This window comes from Sus scrofa, chromosome 5, assembly GCF_000003025.6.
Source record: "Sus scrofa isolate TJ Tabasco breed Duroc chromosome 5, Sscrofa11.1, whole genome shotgun sequence".
NCBI classification, from domain to species: Eukaryota; Metazoa; Chordata; class Mammalia; order Artiodactyla; family Suidae; genus Sus; species Sus scrofa.
The window spans coordinates 7,310,861-7,332,173 of NC_010447.5; the positions used below are offsets into that span (position 1 = coordinate 7,310,861).

General features: G+C 44.7%; 1 protein-coding gene across 1 annotated transcript in view; it reads right to left on the reverse strand.

Moving 5' to 3' along the window:
* The window catches only part of EP300 (E1A binding protein p300), an 83,351-nt gene continuing 62,342 nt past the window's right edge, over positions 305-21,313 (reverse strand). The window contains 14 exon segments of the mRNA XM_001929213.5: positions 305-3,597; positions 3,735-4,016; positions 6,071-6,232; positions 7,793-7,957; positions 8,680-8,845; positions 9,612-9,725; positions 10,435-10,581; positions 10,708-10,858; positions 12,703-12,770; positions 15,473-15,550; positions 15,995-16,051; positions 17,953-18,033; positions 20,078-20,166; positions 20,777-21,016. Coding sequence (XP_001929248.2) covers positions 1,402-3,597; positions 3,735-4,016; positions 6,071-6,232; positions 7,793-7,957; positions 8,680-8,845; positions 9,612-9,725; positions 10,435-10,581; positions 10,708-10,858; positions 12,703-12,770; positions 15,473-15,550; positions 15,995-16,051; positions 17,953-18,033; positions 20,078-20,166; positions 20,777-21,016 — 3,996 coding nt within the window. The 3' untranslated portion in view covers positions 305-1,401.

Below are 21,313 nucleotides of genomic sequence, written 5' to 3' on the forward strand. Positions count from 1 at the left end.
CTTCAAGACCGTGTCGTCCATAGGGGACCATGGAAGAAGGACCTATGCATAAACTTGTCAGAGGCCAATTAATATAAATTCATGTTGATAAAATAGACATTTAGCTGGTATTTGTGTTTTCCCCTAACTTTGGACAATTTTACCAAAATCTATTTTTAAAAATTTTTTCAAAAAAATCACTTGATTTAACAGGGAGGGCTATAAGCTAGTGCTCTCAGCCTTCCCCAGGAATCCCATGCATCAGGCATTTAAACTGATGCATATTCTAAGACGAAGATGTGATGGCAAGAAGTGCAAAGTCAGGTGTCTGTCTCACACAGTTTATTTAACAATAGGTAATAAGAAATCAAATTTAACAGTCTATACAGTGATCCAAAGTTCATATTTATAAGTAATCAACTTTAATTGCATGATTTACAAGTTGAGGGTTTTTGCTTTCTAGTTTCAAGTTTTACAGAAAGTGTGTGTGTGTGGGGGGGCAGGATAAGGAGGAAGAAAGCAAGCAAAGAAGAATCCCCAGGGACATTTTGCATGTTAAAATCATCCCACTGGAATCGTTTCTTACCCTCTTTTTAATTTTTCCTTTGTTAGATGTAAAAATAACGAAAAAAATTCTTTCAAGAAACAGAACCACAATATATAATACATCAATTTGGCAGCTGCCCCTGTATATTTTGAAAAAAGTCATTTTTCTCTCTACATGTACAAATTACTTTAATACTTGAAGTTTTTACGCTCAGACTTATGGAATAGAAAATTTTCTGGAGCACAAAAGTTGACTTGAGGGGAGAAAGGGGGAGGTTTTTTTTTTTTTTTTCTTTTCCATTTTTAAAAGAATGAACATCTTTGCACCCAGAGAAAAAAATTGGTATTTTAATATATATTTATATATATTTATATATATATAGAATGTAATTTTAAAGTAACATTAACCCCTTTTGTCCTCTGGTTTTAGAAATGTTCTTTTTTAACTCTTCCATAAAGTGAGGAAAATAGGGAAAAATGTCAACCATCTGCACCAGTAAATAATAACTATTAATATTACATATTTTCATTAATTTAAAAAAATAATAAAACCTATTGGAGGTGCAAGGCAGGAGCATGTGGTTGGCTTCACAGACCTCAGCCTCCTCCCAGTGCACACTTGAACCACACACACAAGGGAAAAAAACCAGGCTGGTGGTAACCAGCCATAACAAAAATATATTCTTTGTATTCTATCATCCCTCAGGTTCACCTTGCATGTTTGCTTTAAACCACAAACAGCTACTGCACAGTTCTTGTGTTTTCCAAGGAAAATTGTCTTTTAGGCTAAGAAAGATTCAAAAAAATTGTTTTCAGTACAAAAAGTCTTGTTAAGAGAAAATAATTTTTTTGCTCCCAAAATACTACAAGGTGTCTCTAGTGTATGTCTAGTGTACTCTGTGAGAGGTTTGAATTCAAGTCCGAGTTCTCGGTGCTGAGTCCCAGGTCCGTGGCGCTTGCACCATGGAGGTTTGCCATGCCCGGATTGCTAGCGAGCTGAGAAAGCATTGTATTCTGGTCTGGGCTGGCAAAATGCCCTTGTTCCATGGGGTTGCCCGGGGCGGCTACCAGTCCAGGATGTGGAGAACTGGTCTGTGGGGAGACATGGTGTGGCGAAGGCTGAGGCTGCATCCTTGGGGAAGGGCTGGAGTGGGGGGGCTGGGACTGCGGCCGTGGAGAGGGGACAGGCTGGGGAGAACGCACTTGATTGGAGAGAGAAGGGAGCTGCTGGCCTTGCAGGTGTGGGGACTGAGCCTGGCTCGGGAGCATGTGCTGTTGGGGGCTCATGGGGTTGGGCTGAGCAGGCGACCCCATCTGTTGCTGAAGGAGTCGCTGCTGATAGGCCTGCAGACTGGCTCCTGCCTCTGCTCCCAGGGCCTGGGGGAGCTGGCCCACCTGTCCCATGTTCCCCTGCTGTATCTGCTGCATGTGATGCTGCATCCGCTGCTGCGGCTGAGGCTGCGGCTGCGGGGCATAGCCAACCCCTTGGGGTTGCTGGAACTGGTTATGGTTGGCCATTCCGGGGCCAATTCCTGGCCCTGCTCCCTGCTGCTGCTGCTGCATCATCTGCTGTCGTCTCAGTATGTCGCGGAACTGTGAAGGCATGGTGCTGTGGTTCACGTTCATCTGCTGAGCCTGGGGGCTCACCCCTCCCATGGGCGGCTGGAGCTGCTGCTGTGGCTGCTGCGGGGGCAGGCCAGCCCTCTGGACGCCTGCTTGCAGGGGGTTCATGTTCTGCATGGCGGGGCCGGAGTGGACTCCCTGCTGACCGGGCATGGTAGGTGGCTGCAGCCCCGGCTGGCCCTGGGGCATGCCAGGCTGCCCAGGGAGGGGCTGCGGGTTGGAGTTGGCATACTTGGCAGCCCGCTGCTTGATGAACGCAGCCAACAGCTGGGGGTTGGCATGGAGGATACTGAGCACCTGCTGCTGCTGCAGGGGAGAGCTGGGAGACCTGAGAGTCCGCAGAAGGTTTTGTAAGGCTTGTTGAGATACAGTGCCTGGTTTGAGAGGGCTCACACCTACCTGGCCCAGTCCTGGCTGGGGAGCCATGTTCAAGGGCTGACCGTGCTGTGACACTGACATCATGGCCGGCCTCGGCATCCCAGACTGGAGTTGCTGGGGTTGAGGCAACCCTCCTTGGGCCCAGGGTGGTTGTTGCTGCATCCCTGCAGGCCCCATCCCTGGCTCCAAATGCCCGCTGGGACCTCTGGCCATGGGGGGCGGGTTCATACCCATGGGGGCCATTGGAGGCATCTGGGGCATCTGGTGCTGGATCGGCCGTTGAAAAATCTGCACGTGGGCCATCTGGCGCTGTGTCTCCGCTGCCCTCTGAATCTGCATTGCCATCTCCACCGCTGCAGGTGGGGGTCCTGGAAGGGGTGGCTGAGCAGTCTGCGGAGGGGTTGGAGGCGTCACCTGGCCTGCTGCCTTGCCCTGGGACACAGGGCCAGGGGCTTGAGTCCTGGGCAAATAGGGCGGCATGCTGTTGGGCGGGGTGGGCTGGGGCTGAGAGGGGGGCTGGGGCTGGGGCGTCTGGGGGGTGGCTGGCTGTTGGCCCGTTGGTGTGGTTGGAGTGGCAGGAGTTGGGGAGGGCAGGCCCTGCTGCTGCCCCACCACGCCCGTCCGCTGCATGCTGGCCATCCTCCTGCGAAGCATCTGGGCCTGCTGGAGCCGGTGCTGCAGCTGCTGCTGCCGGAGCTTTTGCTTGATGTTGAGGCAGAAGGGCACAGGGCACTTGTTCTCCTGGCAGTGCTTGGCATGGTAGCAGCAGAGGGCGATGAGCTGCTTGCAGATGGGGCACCCTCCGTTGGTTTTCCGCTTGCAGCCCTTGGTGTGCTGCACGACCCGCTTCATCTTCTGGCAGGAGGGCAGTGAGCAGTTGGCGTTGCGGCACTGGCAGGCGTGGACCAGAGACTGGATGCAGCGCTGGATGCTCAGGCGGCGGGAGTCTCCTGGGCTCTGGGTGGCCGCGGCCTGCTGGTTGTTGCTCTCATCATCTAACCCAAGACCCAGTTTCTCCATTTTGTGGTCGTGGTTTTTAGTGTTATAGCAGGTGATACACAAATCATAATCCTGGGGGGGAAACACAGGTGCAAGTCAACCTCCCAGGACTTAGGTCCTTCGGAAGCATCTGCATATCCTGCTAGGGTTAAAAAGCCCCTTTGCCGAGGGAGCCTCAAGCGCCCGCCCCTCCCGCTGCCGGGGCCTACCTCGCACACAGTGCAGTGCCAGCGTGTCTCCACGTGGTGCTTGCACTCGTTGCAGGTGTAGACAAAGCGGTCCTGGCTCTGGGTGTGCAGCTCCACCAGCATGCACATGGTGGACCACTGGGCTCTTCGGAGGGAGGAGAACTCCAGGTGTTTGTCCCTTGCGAGGGTGAGAAAGGCATCCCGCCCATCCATCAGGTCGCAGGGGATGAGGGGGTCGGGATCCACGATGGGCGGCAGGGAGTTGGCGGCAGGGCCAGCGATGAGACGGATCACAAAGAAGACCTGCAAAACAGACAAGTCTCAACTGGACCCTGGAACTAACTGGAGCACCTTGGGTGCTGGGAGCCGAGAAGCCTGACCGGATGTGCGACCGCACCACCCGGTCACCGGACCCAGGCCTCCCATTTCACATACCTCTGTTCTCTACGACTACAATGGGCCTAAAAATCTTCATCTTCTCTTTTCTACCTCATTCGGTAAGTCCTTCAAAATAAGACTGGTCGGGTGCAGCACAGGTACAGTGGACATTTTGCCCCTAAACGGTCTATTTTCAGAGGCAATCCAAGGTTTAACCTGACTCTAATCATAAGGAAACAGACAGGACAAATCCAGATTGAAGGACAGTCTACAAAGCGACGGGCCTGGAGTCAACAAATGCACAGGCCATGAAAGAAAGACCAGGAACTGAGACATGGCAACTCAGCCCAACACGTGGCCCTCGCAGGAGCCTGAGGAGCAGACGGGAGACAGTGGCCCTGGGTCCTGCAGAGGCTGTCCCTTCTGAGGAGGTACTTGCTGGGGTAAAGAAAATGTAGTGGAATGTTGACAACAGTGTGAACCTAAGTGAAGGGTGTGGGGGCATCTTCTATGTAACTTTCCTAAAAGTGTGGAGGATAACGCTGACTGGGATGGAAAATTAAAACAAATCAAAACCTCCTTCATCCTTGCTAGAGAAGCAGCAAAAGTTTTGTTCACTGAAGTTTGAAAACACCCAACAACCTTAACCACTGGTGTAAAGGCTGCAAGAGGAAGCTGGTGTCATACATCTAATATTAAATGTAAAATGGAACCTTCAAGAGATCAAGAACTTGTGAGCAACTGCTGTACGGCCCATTAAATTCTAGCAGTTTTGGGGAGCCTGAAAAATCGGCAAACTGGCAGTAACACTTGTAGTCACTCCTGGGCAGCACTGTTTACACAAAACAAGAGTCTAGCATGTGTTTCTAGAAAAAGAGCATAGGACAAGAACACAATGAGGAGACACACATAGCAAAACGGACGCCAAAAGTTAAGAGCATCCAGGGGCGACTGTGATGTGTGCTTGACCTTGTAATACCGGTTTGACACTGGCTCAAAGGCAGCACTCATAAAGCAAGAAAGAGCATTCGAAGATGGGCTCACACAGGAAAGGACTGAATCTAATGACCCATTCACAACAGGGGCAGAAAGACCACCTGGTGACTCCCGAGGAAATCCGCACGATGGCCAACCCTCCCTAACAGCCAGCAGGACGGACCCACTGAACATCACCCTGAGCCAAGACAACCTTAGATTCTAACTCCTGAGGGGTGACACCAATAGCTACTGTCTTTAGAAGATGTAGCCACAAATTATGCCATACCTGCTAGAATATACCCTATTAGAACATGATGTCTGAGCAGAGTCAAAAATATGTCAAAGTGGAAAAAAAAAAAAAAGACATCAATCACCCCTCAATACTCCTTATCAATGATTAGGTTGAGGGGAAAACAAAAAACCCGCAACACAACCCGTTGTGTGCTCAAACTACCTGTAACAATAAATCAGCAATCTAGACATACAATAATTAAAAATTCTAACTTTGCCAAGAAGGGGTTATAAGAGCATGTATGAAAGTTTAACCGTTCTTCAACTCCCTTTCAGGAAGGCAAGCAAGCAACATTTTAAATCATTTGTTTTGCCAAAGTCCTATTATGACAAACTAGAATGGCCAAATGGAGTTCTAAGGAGCTTGGTCTAAAATAAAACAAAGACATCCAACGAGCCAATCTCATTGAACAACCGACAGAAACACGTATAAGATTACAAACATGCTTATACTCTTCCCAATACCATGGAACTTTGAGCTACACACAAAGCCTTCTCACCGTCTCCTCTTCTGACCGTCTACGCCAGCAGCCTCTTTGTTCCTTCTTCCCCATCAAGTGATTTTTTTTTTCCTTCTGAATTTCAGATGGTTTGGTGCTCAAGTCATAAATACCAATCATGGCATGCAGTTTATTCATTTATTTTTCTAAAGAAATCCTGTCCTCTTTTTTTTTTTCCCCCCCTTCCCATTCTTGGTGGCTGTATCTTACCTCTTTGTGCTTCTCCATGGTGGCATAGAGTTTTTGCGAGAGATCATTAGACACATTGGGCATGCCTGGCTTCTTCTTATTGCCCCTACTCAGGCTGCTCTTGTTTTTGCTGGTTTTCTTATTATTCTTCTTTTTAGCATTTTTGCTGTCTCCCTTTGTCACCTGCAGGTTGACACAAGGGGACAAAACAATGTTCACTATTTGTTAACAGTGCGAGATTTGAGCAATACTAATGGCAAGGACTCCATTTTTGAAACTAGAGATTATAACCTTTCATCTTCCATTAGCTGCTCTCTTCACTCATCCTCTTTTTTAAAGCTGTTGTTTACAGTAAGCGAAGGTTTACTAACGTTTTCACCCTGCTTTTCTCCCAGTGAAGAATCTGCACTAATGTCTCCTTACTAAGGCAATGGCAGCCTTGTTGACCAGAAGAACCTGCAGAGCGGGAGACCCTCCGATGGATCCATGCGCTCCCAGATTTGAGGACAGGGAGCAGCAGTGAGTGGCAATGTGGGGTAGTGAAGAGATTGGAGTAGGGAGCCAAAAACCTTGGCTAAATTTCCTTCCACTCACATTCTAATTTAACGGGCCTATCATAAAAAAAAAAAAAAAAAAAATCCTTGAAAAACTTTCAATTAATGAGTTTAAATCTCAGGCTGTAAAGGGTGTTAGACTGTGTAGGGGTGTGACTTTAGTGGTTCAGACCCAGCAAGGGTGATCTAGATAAGTCACAGGAAAGTGACTGACAAGGAAAAGGTCCTTGGTGATCCTCCTACAGTGCAGGTTCTGTTTGGGGGACTGGCAGACTCTGGGGCTAAGACTGGTTTTTACATCTATAAAGCGTTAGGAAGAAAAAAAAAAAAAAAAAAAAGGCTGGAGATACATATGGCCTGCTAGGCCCAAGATATTCATAATCTAGACCTTTACAGAAAAAGTTTACCAACCCCATATTCTCTTTTTTTTTTTTGTCTTTTTGGCATTTTTTGGGCCGCTCCCACGGCATACGGAGATTCCCAGGCTAGGGGTTGAATCGGAGCTGTAGCCACCAGCCTACGCCAGAGCCACAGCAACGAGGGATCCGAGCTGCGTCTGCAATCTACACCACAGCTCACGGCAACGCCAGATCGTTAACCCACTGAGCAAGGGCAGGGATCGAACCCACAACCTCATGGTTCCTAGTCGGATTCGTTAACCACTGCGCCACGACGGGAACTCCCCAACCCCATATTCTAGATGGGTAATTTTCTATTAGTTTTTCAGGTTTTCCTGCTTTTGGTTTCCATTACTAGAAATTCAAGATTTCATTTAAAAACGGGACCTGGTGATAAAAGGTTTAAAACTATTGAACTAGATGGAGTTTCTGTTGTGACACAGCAGAAACAAATCCGACTATGAACCATGAGGTTTCAGGTTTGATTCCTGGCCTCGCTCACCGGGTTAAGGATCCGGTGCTGCCATGAGCTGTGGTGTACGTGGCAGATGCGGCTTGGATCCTGTGTTGCTGTGGCGTAGGCCAGCAGCCGCAGCTCTGATTGTACCCCTAACCTGGGAACCTCCCTATGCTGCGGGTGTGGCCTTAGAAAGACAAAACCCCCCAAAAAACTACTGTAACCACACTAATACTTCTCGCTCAACTGAACAGAGCTGAGAGCTTTAAGCCCACTTCTGGGCTGTAGGCGAGAGCTGAGGCAGAGGGTGGAAAGGAGAGTGCAAAGTCCTCACGTCTGTGCTTTCACTGCTGGTGTTCTCCTCGCGCTTTCTCTCTTCCTCCTCCTGTTCCAGTTCCTTAATGCTCTCTTCCAGAACATTGGGCCAGAAATCACCCTCAAAGTAAGGCAATTCCTTCGCACTTGTTAATCGATCTTCAGTAGCTTGTTTAAAAATATCCTGTGAAAATATCCATAAGAATTTGGTTTTTTTTAAAAAAAGCATTTACTATACAGAAACAGTCACAGCTGATGGACACAAGAAAACATGAAGAATTAGCTCTGTCTTCTGGAAGATGGCAGAGATTTTATAGCACAGCGCAATGCCCGGGGAGATGCTTAGTGTCACAGACAGCACGAGGTCTGGTATTTCTGGTTTCTTCTTTCCTCTACCTATGAGGACAGGGAGAGGATCTGCCCTTACATAACCAAGTGGCAAATGATCCTGCCAGAACAATGGCAGAGGCCGCATCACTGACAGCAAGGCCTTTAACCACTCTTCAGAGAGAATGTAGGGCAATGGGGGGGGGGGAGACACCTGCCTTGCACACCTCATTGAATGTGCTCAGAACAAACCAAATTACAGACACTGGAAATCACATGGCTACAGGATGATCTGCTATGCTGTTAGGGAAACATCTGAGTTCATGTTTTCCTTCTCAGGAGTAAGTACAGATAAATTCAGTGGTTCTAAGTTATCACAAGATACCCTATCATCATGAATGGTGATTAAATATTTTGCCAGTTACACTTCATCTTAGTAGTAATTTAAGAAAATAACCCCCTCCATTATCAAATTAGCTTAATTTCACAACATAAAGGAAGGAGAATAAACACAAGATTTTTAAGATGGTAAAAACGGCAGAACGCAGAGCAGCAGCAGTCCATCACCGCACTCCTGACCTTGTAGTCGTGGACAATTCGCTCGGACACGGCCTTGTCGAGCATCTTTTTGTACCACTCCTGCAGTCGCTTAGGCTTGGGTATCTTCTGGTCGGGGGGATGGCAATGGAATATATAGTCATCTCCCTCACTTGGGGGACATGCCCAAATATGCCCTGTTGTATATCTAATAATACAAAGAGGAGAAACATACAAAAGAAAAGGTTACCCCGACCAGAAAGAACGCTACACTTTAAATCAAAAGTGGAGTCCGTTCGGAAACCAATGATTTCCCCAAGATCACACAAAGTGTGCAATCCACATCATATAAAAAGTCTTGTGCCAGAACTAGGCAAAATCTATGATCATAAAACCGTAAATTTGTATTTAAAGACCAAAGAAAAGGTATAATGCAACACAACACTGTCGATCAAATACACTTCAATGAAACTTTAAAAAATGGGGGGGGGGGGGGATAACGCAAAGGAAAATGAATCCATGTCAACAAGAGAGCTAAGTGAAACGCAAACTGCAAGGTGAGATGCTGAATATTCTCAGGCACCCTGAAGGTAAGGAGCCAGTCTGACAAATTTTTCTATCTCCAGACCTTAGTTTGATTTTGATACTCAAGTGTAAAAGCATCAAGTACAGTTTAAGATTCTGGCCTTAAATGAGTATCAATGTTCAAATCAAACCGTTTAACTGAACAAAACACATTAACCTGGGATGGGTACAACTAGGGTTAAGATAGCCATTTCTTTCCCATTGGCAAAATTAACATCAAAGGATCTCTAAGTTGAGATTATAGTTCCACTAGATGAAAGCCAAAGTGCAAAAAGTCACACATTTCCATGTTTTAACCTTTCTCTCACCATACCACCACAGTGGTGACTAGTTTAAAACTAATTAAACAGATTGTTTTTAAAAACAGCACTTGTTTTTTTTATGCTTACCCTAGTTTCTTGACGTACTCCAAATATCCAATTAGAATTTCATGATACACTGCAGTCCTCAAGCATTTAGGACGGAAGAAATGAACGCTGTCGAGGTATGATATGTACACTCTCCTGTACCGAAGGGGAGAAAGAAACCAAGTCACAGGAGTTCTCCTCGCTTTTGCCATTTGTAATGCTCATCACACAATATTACAGTTCTTTAGGACAATGACTAGATTGGGAGCCCTTTAGGGACGTTTAGTGGGCCCGTGGCTCTATTATATCTCAGTACCTGGCAGGGCCTGAGACACCGTATCGCCCGTCAGTACTGACTGAGCTAGATATATTCTGGCAGCACTCATTTTGGAAATGGAAAACTCTAAACCATACTTTATCCCCTTTGTATGACATTCTTTCATATACACCTCAGCAAGGCAGCTGACACAACCTGGATTTTTAAGTACAGTTTCTGAAAAGTAGTCATTTTTTTCCCATTCTGAACTTTAGGCTGCTATTCATATTCCTTTCCTTATTGCCACGGCCACAGTATTTTGTTTTTGGCTTTGCTCGTGATGTGGGGATATTCCTGGGCCAAGGATCAAAACTAAGCTACAGCAGTCACAACGTTGGATCCTTAATCCACTGGGCCATGAGGGAACTCTCTGAGCAGCGTTTCCTGTTTTGCTTTTTGTTTTGGTTTCACTTTAGCACTGTGCATTTGAAACCTTGGATTTCCAAAACAGGCACATCAAACAATTTCTCATCCATCATGCTTGTTCATCTTACGGTAACTTCAATCTCGCAGGCAAACAAGAAGTAGCCGTAGCATAGCAAACCCTACCTCTGGTTGGGTGGAGGGCAGTCAGAGCCGTACTCCTGAACGTGCATGCCGAAGAAGCACAGGTCAACCCCATCGATCTCTTCGAAGGCAAAGAGGGCTTTGGTTCGATACGGAAAAGATTCTGCCATCTCTCCACTGTCTACAAACCTGTACAATTCATGTTGGAGGGAAAAACCACAACATCCCACTCAGATTAGAATCAACAGTAACCACGTTCGAGCATTCGAGCAACAGTGGAGCCGCATGAGAAGAAAAGGGGGAATCCTTTGATACCTTGCTTTCATTCCTGGTTTGACTTCCACAGTTTTGTCAGAAGCATGAACTACTCGAACAGTGACCTCTCCCGACTCAGGGTGATTTTGTCGCCTCAGAAAATCATTCACACGATTCTCCAGAAAGGTGCCAAGCCTGGTAGATGGCAACCCTAGGAATGCAAACGTTGAAAGTTCAGCAGTAACCAAGGTGCAAATTTATTACTGTCAGTCTTAAGGTTCAAACCAAGTCTCATTTCTGGTTCTCAATACTAATAGGATACCTTGCTGGATTTTGTTAAGTTAGCAATGTAGCCAATACCTAGAAAGATAAAATTTAATGTAGAAAACTTCACAAGTCTGTGTATCATCTTTGCAGAGGGCCATGCTAATCTTCTCGTATCATTCTAATTTCAGTTCAGCTCAAACAAAACAAGCAGGGTAGTGAATACTTCTTTTTTTTTTTTTGTCATTTCTTGGACCGCTCCCTTGGCATATGGAGGTGCCCAGGCTAGGGGTCTAATTGGAGCTGTAGCCACCGGCCTACGCCAGAGCCACAGCGTGGGATCTGACCTACACCACAGCTCACGGCAACGCCGGATTGTTAACCCACTGAGCAAGGCCAGGGGTGGAACCCGCAACTTCATGGTTCCTAGTCGGATTGGTTAACCACTGAGCCACAACGGGAACTCCGGGGTAGTGAATGCTTTTTAAATGTTATTTCTCACGTTTTACTTTGAAAATATTTTCTTTTTTTTTTTTTTTTTTTTTGTCTTTTTGTCTTTTTTTGTTGTTGTTGTTGCTATTTCTTGGGCCGCTCCCGCGGCATATGGAGGTTCCCAGGCTAGGGGTCAATCGGAGCTGTAGCCACCGGCCTACGCCAGAGCCACAGCAACTCGGGATCCGAGCCGCGTCTGCAACCTACACCACAGCTCACGGCAACGCCGGATCGTTAACCCACTGAGCAAGGGCAGGGACCGAACCCGCAACCTCATGGTTCCTAGTCGGATTCGTTAACCACTGCGCCACGACGGGAACTCCTGAAAATATTTTCTATTTCAAAAGAGACAAAAGTAAGTCTCCATATGCAATCTGTCCTGATTTCAATATTTAAAAAATAACAACTGTTGAGTGCTGTGCTTCACCTTGCACAGGAACAAAAGCAACCAGGAGAGGAGCAAAAAAAACCATGCAAAGGCATCTGTGAGACGAAAGCTGACTGCCACCCCACCCAACCAAAAAGACCATATAGGTTTTATTTGATTAATTAATTTATTTTGGTCTTTTTAGGGCCGAACCCGTGGCATACGGAGGTTCCCAGGCTAGGGGTTGAATCGGAGCTGTAGCTGCTGGCCACAGCCATAGCAATGCAGGATCCGAGCCGCATCTGGAACCTACACCACAGCTCACAGCAATGCCAGATCCTTAACCCACTGAGTGAGGCCAGGGATCGAACCTGTGTCCTCATGGATACTAGTTAGGTTCATTAACCACTGAGCCATGACGGGAACTCCACTTACCTTCCTTTATATAAATCATCAGGTCTCATGAATTTCACACCAGAAAGTACATCACATAGACCATGGAAAAATTTTTTGATTTTTAATTTGGTTTAATATTTTAAATAATGTTGAAACAAAATAATTCATTTTGGATGTTTATTTTGTTTTTTGGGTTTTTTTTGTCTTTTTGCTATTTCTTTGGGCCACTCCCGTGGCATATGGAGGTTCCCAGGCTAGGGGTCTAATTGGAGCTGTAGCCTCCGGCCTACGCCAGAGCCACAGCAACTCGGGATCCGAGCCGCGTCTGCAACCTACACCACAGCTCACGGCAACGCCGGATCATTAACCCACTGACAAGGGCAGGGACCGAACCCGCAACCTCATGGTTCCTAGTCGGATTCGTTAACCACTGCGCCACGACGGGAACTCCTGGATGTTTATTTTTAACTATGCTTCAGTAAAGTTTTGCCAAAACGTACCTAAGTAAATTTAAGTAAAGTAAGAATAAAACTTACTTTTAGCAGAAAACTTATTTTCTTTTCTAGTCCGTGCAGTTTTCTTCAAACAGCCATCACAGACAAATCTAAAACATAAACCAAGACTTTGCTTGAACAACTCAGAGAAACATTTAATGTCATACATACCATAAAAATCTCTCTTATGTGTATATACAGTTGAAATTTAAAAGACAATCTGGGAGAAATATTTCTAAATACATTATAGAGATTTAATATAACATACAAAGATTTTTCAGAAAATATTAAGAGAGAAAAAGGACAAAAAAAAAAAAATCTAACTGAAAAATAGGCCAAATACATGAGAAAACGTGAAGGGCATAAAAACTGGTTTACATGTGCAAAGATGTTGAAGAATTACAGATTAAAGCAGGAATTTAGTTTTATGGCCTGTCACACTGGCAAACCCTCTATGTGCTACTGGTGGCAATGTAATCAAGTACATTCTGCAAACAGCACTAATCGACTTTATTTCTTGGCTGCAGCACACACCTCACTTGCTGTGGGATCTTGGTTCCCAGACCAGGGATTGAACACAGGCTGTCATGGTGAAAGTGCCAAACCCTAACCACTAGACCACCAGGGAACTCTTAGCACTAACAGATTTTAAACATTACATTCTCTTTCTGCGATTACATAAGGATGTGTGCCTAAGTAGAATTCTTAGAAAAATGGACATTACAGAAGTCAGCAGCTGGCTGATCCTCACTTGCAAGGATCATTGCTCCAAGTCTTTTAATTATTCCTACCAACTCTGTAATTAAGGGGAGCACGATAAAGGCCTATCTAAAGCCATATATACATCAACCACTGCAAATTAGCTTAGTGTTGTTTCCCGGAAATTTGTTAGTTAGCCCCCTCTCCTGTGACCTTCAAACCAACATCAACAGTCAGTCCAAGAAGAGAGCAAAGCAGAGAGCAGAGGTTTTGTCCTAATAAGAATCCCGTAATGCACAGACACCTCCCCCTTCCCCCGGAACAGAGCTGGGACCAGCCCTACTCCTGGAGAGTGACAGACAGCCCACAGCAGTGAACAGGTAAGTGTCACAATGGACCTGTGGGCTATGGAAGCCACTGATGGTGTGCAGCCTGGGTAAATATGCAGATAGTACTCTGAAACAGAAAATAAGGCCCCAGAATACCTAGTTCATTCAAGTCTGCATCTAATTTTTTTTTTCATGCAACTCTGCTTTCACTGGACAGTAGTATACCATTCCGAACAATGTTCTCTCAGAGTCAGAGACAGAGGTGTCCCCACGGCGCCATCCATTGCCTGTATCTTCTAAATTTCTATTGCAATATAAGTAACATTCAGAATCTGCCAAATTTAACACCTCCTTGCTAGCTCCCAGGTGCTACCAATTTCCTATTACTACCTCGATTAATAAGTCTTTACTTACTAAGTATTTACCTCTGCCCCCACCCTCCTTTGGCTGCCCCACAGCATATGGAGTTCCCCGGCCAGGGATCAGATCTGAGCCACAGTTGTGACTTGCCCCAGCTGCGACAACGCTGGACTGCTTAACCCACTGGGTCAGGCTGGAGATCTAACCTGCATCCCGGCACTACAGAGATGCGACTGATTTCCCTGTGCCACAGAGGTAACTCCCATAGGACCACCAAAGGATTAAAAAACGAACCAGGAGTTCCCGTCATGGCACAGCAGAAATGAATCCAACTAGGAACCATGAGGTTTCAGGTTCGATCCCTGGCCTCGATCAGTGGGTTAAGGACCTGGCGTTGCCGTGAGCTGGGTTTAGGTCGCAGACGTGGCTCAGAACCGGTCTTGCTGTGGCTCTGATGTATAGGCTGGCAGCAAGAACTCTGATCAGATCCCTAGCCTGGGAACCTCCATATGCCGAGGGTGTGGCCCTAAAAAGACAAAAAAAGGAGTTCCCGTCGTGGTGCAGTGGTTAACGAATCCGACTAGGAACCATGAGGTTGCGGGTTCGATCCCTGGCCTTGCTCAGTGGGTGTTGTCATGAGCTGTGGTGTAGGTCACAGATGTGGCTCGGATCCTGCGTTGCTGTGGCTGTGGTGTAGGCTGGCAGCTACAGCTCTGATTCGACCCCTAGCCTGGGAACCTCCATACGCCGCAGGTGTGGCCCTGGAAAGACAAAACAAAACAAAATCCAAAACCCACCCCCCCAAAAAAACAAAAAAAAAAAAACAAAAAAAGACAAAAAAACAGAAAAAAGGCAAATAAAAAAAAAGAACCAGCAGGAGTTCTTGTTGTGGCACAGCGGAAACAAACCCAACTAGTATTCATGAGGATGCGGGTTTGATCTCTGGCCTCACTCAGTGGGTTAAGGATCCAGCCTTGCCATGAACCACAGATGCGGCTTGGATCTGGCATTGCCACTGGCTGTGGTGTAGCCTGGCAGCTGTGGCTCCAATTCAACCCCTTGCCTGAGAACTTCTATATGCCCTGGGTACAACCCTAAAAAGAAATAATAAAAATTAAAAAAGAACCAGCAAAATGTATATGGGTTGAAATAATGCAAATAAGAGAAAGATCTCTGTTTTTGGATTCTAGGTTAAATTTTTTTGTTTGCTGTGCCTGTGACTGCAGTAACACCAGAGCCTTAATCCCCTGCACCCCAAGGGAATGCTGATTTAATGTTTTAATACTGGATTTTAATTTTCTTTTTGCAATTCAAAGAAGAATTTTTAGAGATAGTAACTTTGAAGATAAAATCACTGCCAAAAGACAAAAACTTGCTAAAATCCATGACAAAGAAAATGTCTAGGGAAAATACTGATGTCTCACCCAGATGGCCAGATGATCTCATGATGAAGGACACAGATCTGATGCATCTTTCTTCCACACTCTGTACATTCAACAAACCTAGAAATGAAAGGTCAAAGTGCCAAGATTAAATCCAAATCTTTAACCAGATCAAAACATCCAATATTTCTCAATTTGTGACAATTCAAAAAATAGCCAAGATCATTTGGAAAGAACTGAAGTAACAGGTTTTTTTTTTTTAAGAGCTAAACCCGCAGCACATGGAAGTTCCCAGTCTAGGGGTCGAATCAGAGCTACAGCTGCCAGCCTATACCACAGCCACAGCAATGTGGGTTGAGCCGCATCTTCGACCTGCACCATAGCTCACGGCAATGACAGATCCTTAACCCACCCACCGAGCAAGGCCAGGGGTTGGTGAACCGGCATCTACATGAATACCAGTCGGATTTGTTTCCACTGTGCTACAGTGGGAACTCGCTGAAGCAATAGTTTTAAAAAGAAAGAAAATCAAAGTGTACTGACTACTCAAGGAGAATGACTTACAGTTCAGGATCCAGAGTGTCATTTTTTCTCTTTGAAAATTGTTCCTTGTTTATTGTACTAAGGAAAGAAGAGGGAGACAATGAGAAAAAGTGACATAAAAGATGATCAATCAGACTACTGTTCTAACCAAAGGGACAAAAACCCCACCCTGTAAGTGGATTATTTAAATCTTCCAAAAATATACCAAGGAAACAATAAAAAGGAACAGTCTTGGCTCCCACAAAATGTGCATTTATATAAAGGAATGCCCATGTTTTTGGAAAGGACTTTGTAGTAAATCTATTACCATTTACAGGAAAAGGAGAACCCAGTAAGGACTAAAAATATGAATTTGTTCTTCTCCTTTTAAAATCTTGCCTACTCCTTTCAGTGTTAGGTATCTATACCTTTTACTAGTTTAATGTTCCTAGACTGTGTATGAGACACAATATGTGTAGAGAGGTGTATATAGAGGGAGCTAAATCATTATTTAAAAAAAATTTTTTTTCCAGCACAGCTTAGTCAAACAACTTTTTGTATTAATAGAAAATTTCAGTATCAGGAGTACATATTTCAGGTTACTTATAGTTCGCCAAAAAACATTTCCACATGGTCTCCCATCCTGAAATCTAGCACAGATATAGCTTTATACTACCATAAATCTACCATACTGCTCAGACCCCCCCAGATACAGAAACCAACCATCTTACCCTCTACCTAGAACAGACTTCAGGTGGCTGAATTGTGGCTTCGGTGATTCCTCCTCACAAAAATGAGGACATTTCCACACTTAAACTATTTTCTACTAGTTACAGGCTAGAGATTCAAGGGTCAATGGTCTAAGATCTTGTTACTACTCCAAGTGTCCTGAAGACCAGCAGCACCGGAGGAGTGGGAACTTGTTAGTACTGCATGCTTTCAGGCCTACTGCTGGTCTGCAGAACTGGAAGAGGGATCTCTACACTCTTCAAAGCCAGGGATGTGCTTCCTAAGGTAAAGAGCATGTGGTGAGCCCTCGACAGCACCAATGCTCAGGCTGCCTCCCTTTCTTGCATCAGGGAAACCTGGCTAGAGGAGACTTCCCTGGTTTAGCCGAGGGTCAGAAAACCTCCCTAAAATTCAAGGGGACCCAGTACCTACTCCTCAGACCAGTACCAGACCCCACTATATTAATGTCAATGGTGACTGAAGGAAAAGTACAACTTCAAAACCCAATTTGGAAACATTCAATTTTTCTCAGAAGTTCTGTGTTTACTAGTAACATAGTAATTCCACACTTTTTTGGGAAATGTTCTGAATTGCTTCTGCTTATTACAGGTTAAATTGAAAAAGCAGCTGATATTAAAAAGGACACCAACTAGTTCTTTCTCCCTAAAAACAGTCCAAATTTGAGTGTCTAACTAAATCTTAGAGATGAGAAGACCTACGAAGCAGTTTAGGCCATGTCTGAAGATTTTCCCTGGCATTTACCAAACCACGAGCGCTTCCGAGACTGCAGAAGTCCAACCGTAAGAAGGCACTCTCACAGACTCCGAAACCTCTCATGCTGTTGAAGGATGTGCATGATTATGGTGACTTTCACACTGTTACCTTTACGAGAAGGTGTAACTCGTTCATTTCCCTCCAACTCCTAACGCTAGAATGAAGTTCCCTTATATGCGTTAGAAGTTGACTGTTTCCTCATAAAAGAAACATATCTTAAAATGATAAAACCTAACATGACATCCGGTACCGCTGTATCCCCGGACGGTGGAATGTCCTCCCTCGGCACTGACCAATACGGCAGCCACTAGCCACGCGATGTCAACCGAGCAACCGAAACTAGGAATTTAAGTTGTATTTACTTTAAATAACTACCTGTGGCAAATGGCTACCCTACTGGATAGCATAACCCAAGGCCACTTAGAAGCCTGAACATAATCACCTGATAACAAACTGAGAAATAGGACGGTACTTTCCAAAATAATGTAGTTACTTACGTTTGAGGCTGGGAAGGGTCATCCCCCAAAGAAACGCTCTCCCCTTGGATTTCATTGAAACACTTCTCACAGAAATGATACCTGTCGGCAAGAAGGCCATACTGGGGTGAACTGTTCCGTTCACACAACACAGCCCAAGCCAAGCAACGAAGCCACCAATCACAGCAGGCCAAGGAGGGGGACGGGAGCAGAGAGCAGGTCATCAACGGCGACAAGGACATTCAATGATGCAGATTTATGGACCCCACAGTTTGGGTTTTGTTTTTGGTTTTGTTTTTTGCAATCAAAGCCAAGTGCAGACAACGACAAGCATGAGGGAGAAAAAAAAAAACACAAAACAAACGAAGAAATGAGGGATTGCAGGACAACAAAAAACATAAAAGCAAGACAAGACAACACAAAGCAGAAAGCCAAGGCAAAGCACAGATTAGCATTAAATATCTCAATGGGATCACAAGTAGCAAATGATTACAGCAAATAAAACAAACAAGTCTCACACAGACCTACACCCTTTCATTTTAGTAATTAATGCTTCCTGATGCAAATGGTCAAAAGGAGAATAAATATATACTGGGGAGAGAAGAATTGCAATTCTATGTAACAAAGAAAAAAAAAAAAATCTCCCCACTTCCAAAGAAAAACTCACTATGGAATGGATACAGTACAAGGAAATAATCATCTAAAAACAACTGTGGTCTGAAATAAAACCATAAAATTTCTTTTAGATCCCATGGAAGCTACGTAAGTACAATAAAAAGTCTGCACAGCTAAATCCTGATTTTAGCCACCAATGACATAGTTTACAAGGGAAAAGAAAGTCAGTGGTGTGTGAAGGTAAATGATTACACAGTCCTTGATACGAAGCCTGTAAGCACACAGATCACTGTTAAAAATCCAGAAATGGTATATAAACGCCAAGATTACTGCGCGAGAAGTCTTATGCCCACTGTCACTTGCTTTTTTTGAATACATGGTGCTTATGACAATTTGTGACCCACTTTTCCTAGGTTTTAATGAGTGGAAAAAAAAAAAGGTAGATTCTAATGACTACAAAGCATTAGGAGAATGCACCTAACTTTTTGTAAATAAAACAAAAAGTTTAAGTTACTTTTTCAAAGCTAGAAATACAACTGTAGCACACAAGTTCAGCAAAAAACCTAAGATAAAACACCTTGCTATTACTGTCACAGAGCCTCAAGTAAATGCCGCATGTCAGCTATACTACTGGCTGATTACACAAAATAAAAGATAAATCATGATTAAGAGAGATTACTGAATATAATTGGTGTGATTATAGCCTTATTTGAGCAGGAGAAAATAAAGAAGTGTCTAATTTATTAGAAGGCTATTGTCACATGTAAGTCTTCTTAAGGAACAGTCTGGTACAGAGCTATTTTTGGAGGTACTCCTTTTTATTTGCTTAATATAGCAAAGCCAATACCTGGGAATCCTCTATTTTTAATTTTTCTCCTTTTGGTCATGTCTGTGGCATGTGGAAGTTCCCAGGCCAGGGACTGAACCCACGGCACAGCAGGGACCCAAGCCACAGCAGTGACAAACAGGATCCTTAGCCCACTGAGCCATAAGGGAACTCCAATCCTGTTTTTATGTACTCCAAGAAAAACTCAGGGATAGGCTGCACACAAAAAGGAAACATTTCCTAAAAGATACAGCTGGCAAACAAACTTTTGGTTAAAAGTTTTCTGGTAGTTTTTGTCAGCAATCAATAGCTGACAGCAATTTCATGGACAAGCAGAAAGACTAGTTTGAAAATTATCTGTTTTGCCCAAGGCTGTGGTGAGCTACAAACGGACAATGGAAAGAAATGTGAGGCCTGGGACTGAATCCTATGTATGACACCAACTCATAGAGTTGCTTAACTTCTTAATGCCTTCGGTTCCTGCCTTTTAAAAATAAGGGCCCCAACAACAAACACAAAGCTACTTTCTCCTAGGAAACTGTATGATTCTGCAAACAAAGGCAGAACGCAAAGACCAGAACTTGTGCTTTACAATTGTTTTCGAGCGAGTTACACACGCACCATGACTGTATGTGTGCTGGTCCATCCGCATGCACTCCCTAGACACGCGGACACTGTGACCGTGGTTCACACAGTGGAGCTTACCTGTTTTGGTAACTGTAATAAGTGGCATCACGGGGGATTGTGCATAACTGTTTGCCATAGCAACAGAGTGTCTGTGGAGAGAATTCCAACTGCAAAAGAAACCATTGGTTAAATATGGTTCGAAGGGTGAGCTAAAAAACATTTACACTGGCAAATTAAAAAAAAAAAAAAAAAAAAAAAAATTTTTTATGGCCACATCTGCAGCATATGGAAGTCCCCAGGCTGGGGGGAGAATAGAGCTGCCCCATCTGTGACCTACGCCGCAACTTGCACTAACTCAAGAGCCACTGAGCAAGGCAAGGGATTGAACCTGCACATCCTCATGGACACCATGTTGGGGTCTTAACCTGCTGCACCACAACAGGAACGCCAGAAACAAACTTTTCTGAGGTCTTAATTCTCATGTTGGCTCTCATCATGGGCAATGTCAGTTTCCAACACAGTTCACGGAACTAAACTACTCTACTTTACTACTGTATTATCTCACCACTGCGGTAAGCTTAATGGTCACATCCTTCCACCATTACCAAAGAACTCAGGAGGACAAGAGGATCTCCTTGTGAACTGGCAGGCACAGAAAAATTAGCTCATGCTGGGCACTGTGCACCACAGGCAACTATGACCAAGTTCCTAACATCTGATGATTCAGGATTTTATTTGGTCTAGTTTTTGGTGCAATTCTGTGCAAGAATTTCTTACCTTTCTACCACAACAGTATCCAAGACTCTGCATGACTGGGTCAATTTCTTGTTCAAAGACCTCTGATAGCTTGGAGCAGTATTTGTACACCCGTGACGTTTTCCGATTATATAACCAAGCATTGTTAAACATGAGCCAAATGTCGTCCACATACTGCCAGGGTTCCTGATACTGTCCAGTGTCTAACTTCCTCTTGATGGTAGAAAGATCCATGGGGCTCTTCACAATGTCAAAGTAATCCTAGAAAGGAAAGGGACACCAACATTGCCCAAAGCCTCACTCAGTATACTCAAGGTCTACAGCGTATCTTGCTGTAATCACTGGTTTTTTAGAAAACGTGAAGTATTCGATGTATGTGTATTTCCGAAGAAATGACTGATGCCCATCACTTGTTTAAATCATTAGTCTACAGAGAAACGAAGCATCCAGGGGCAGAGAAAATAAAAACTACTACAGACTAGCAAGCTGACATCTACAAAAGCAATTCCAGAGACTTTACCTTGGTATGCGTGTGATAAATTCAAAGAGTGAGAGGTC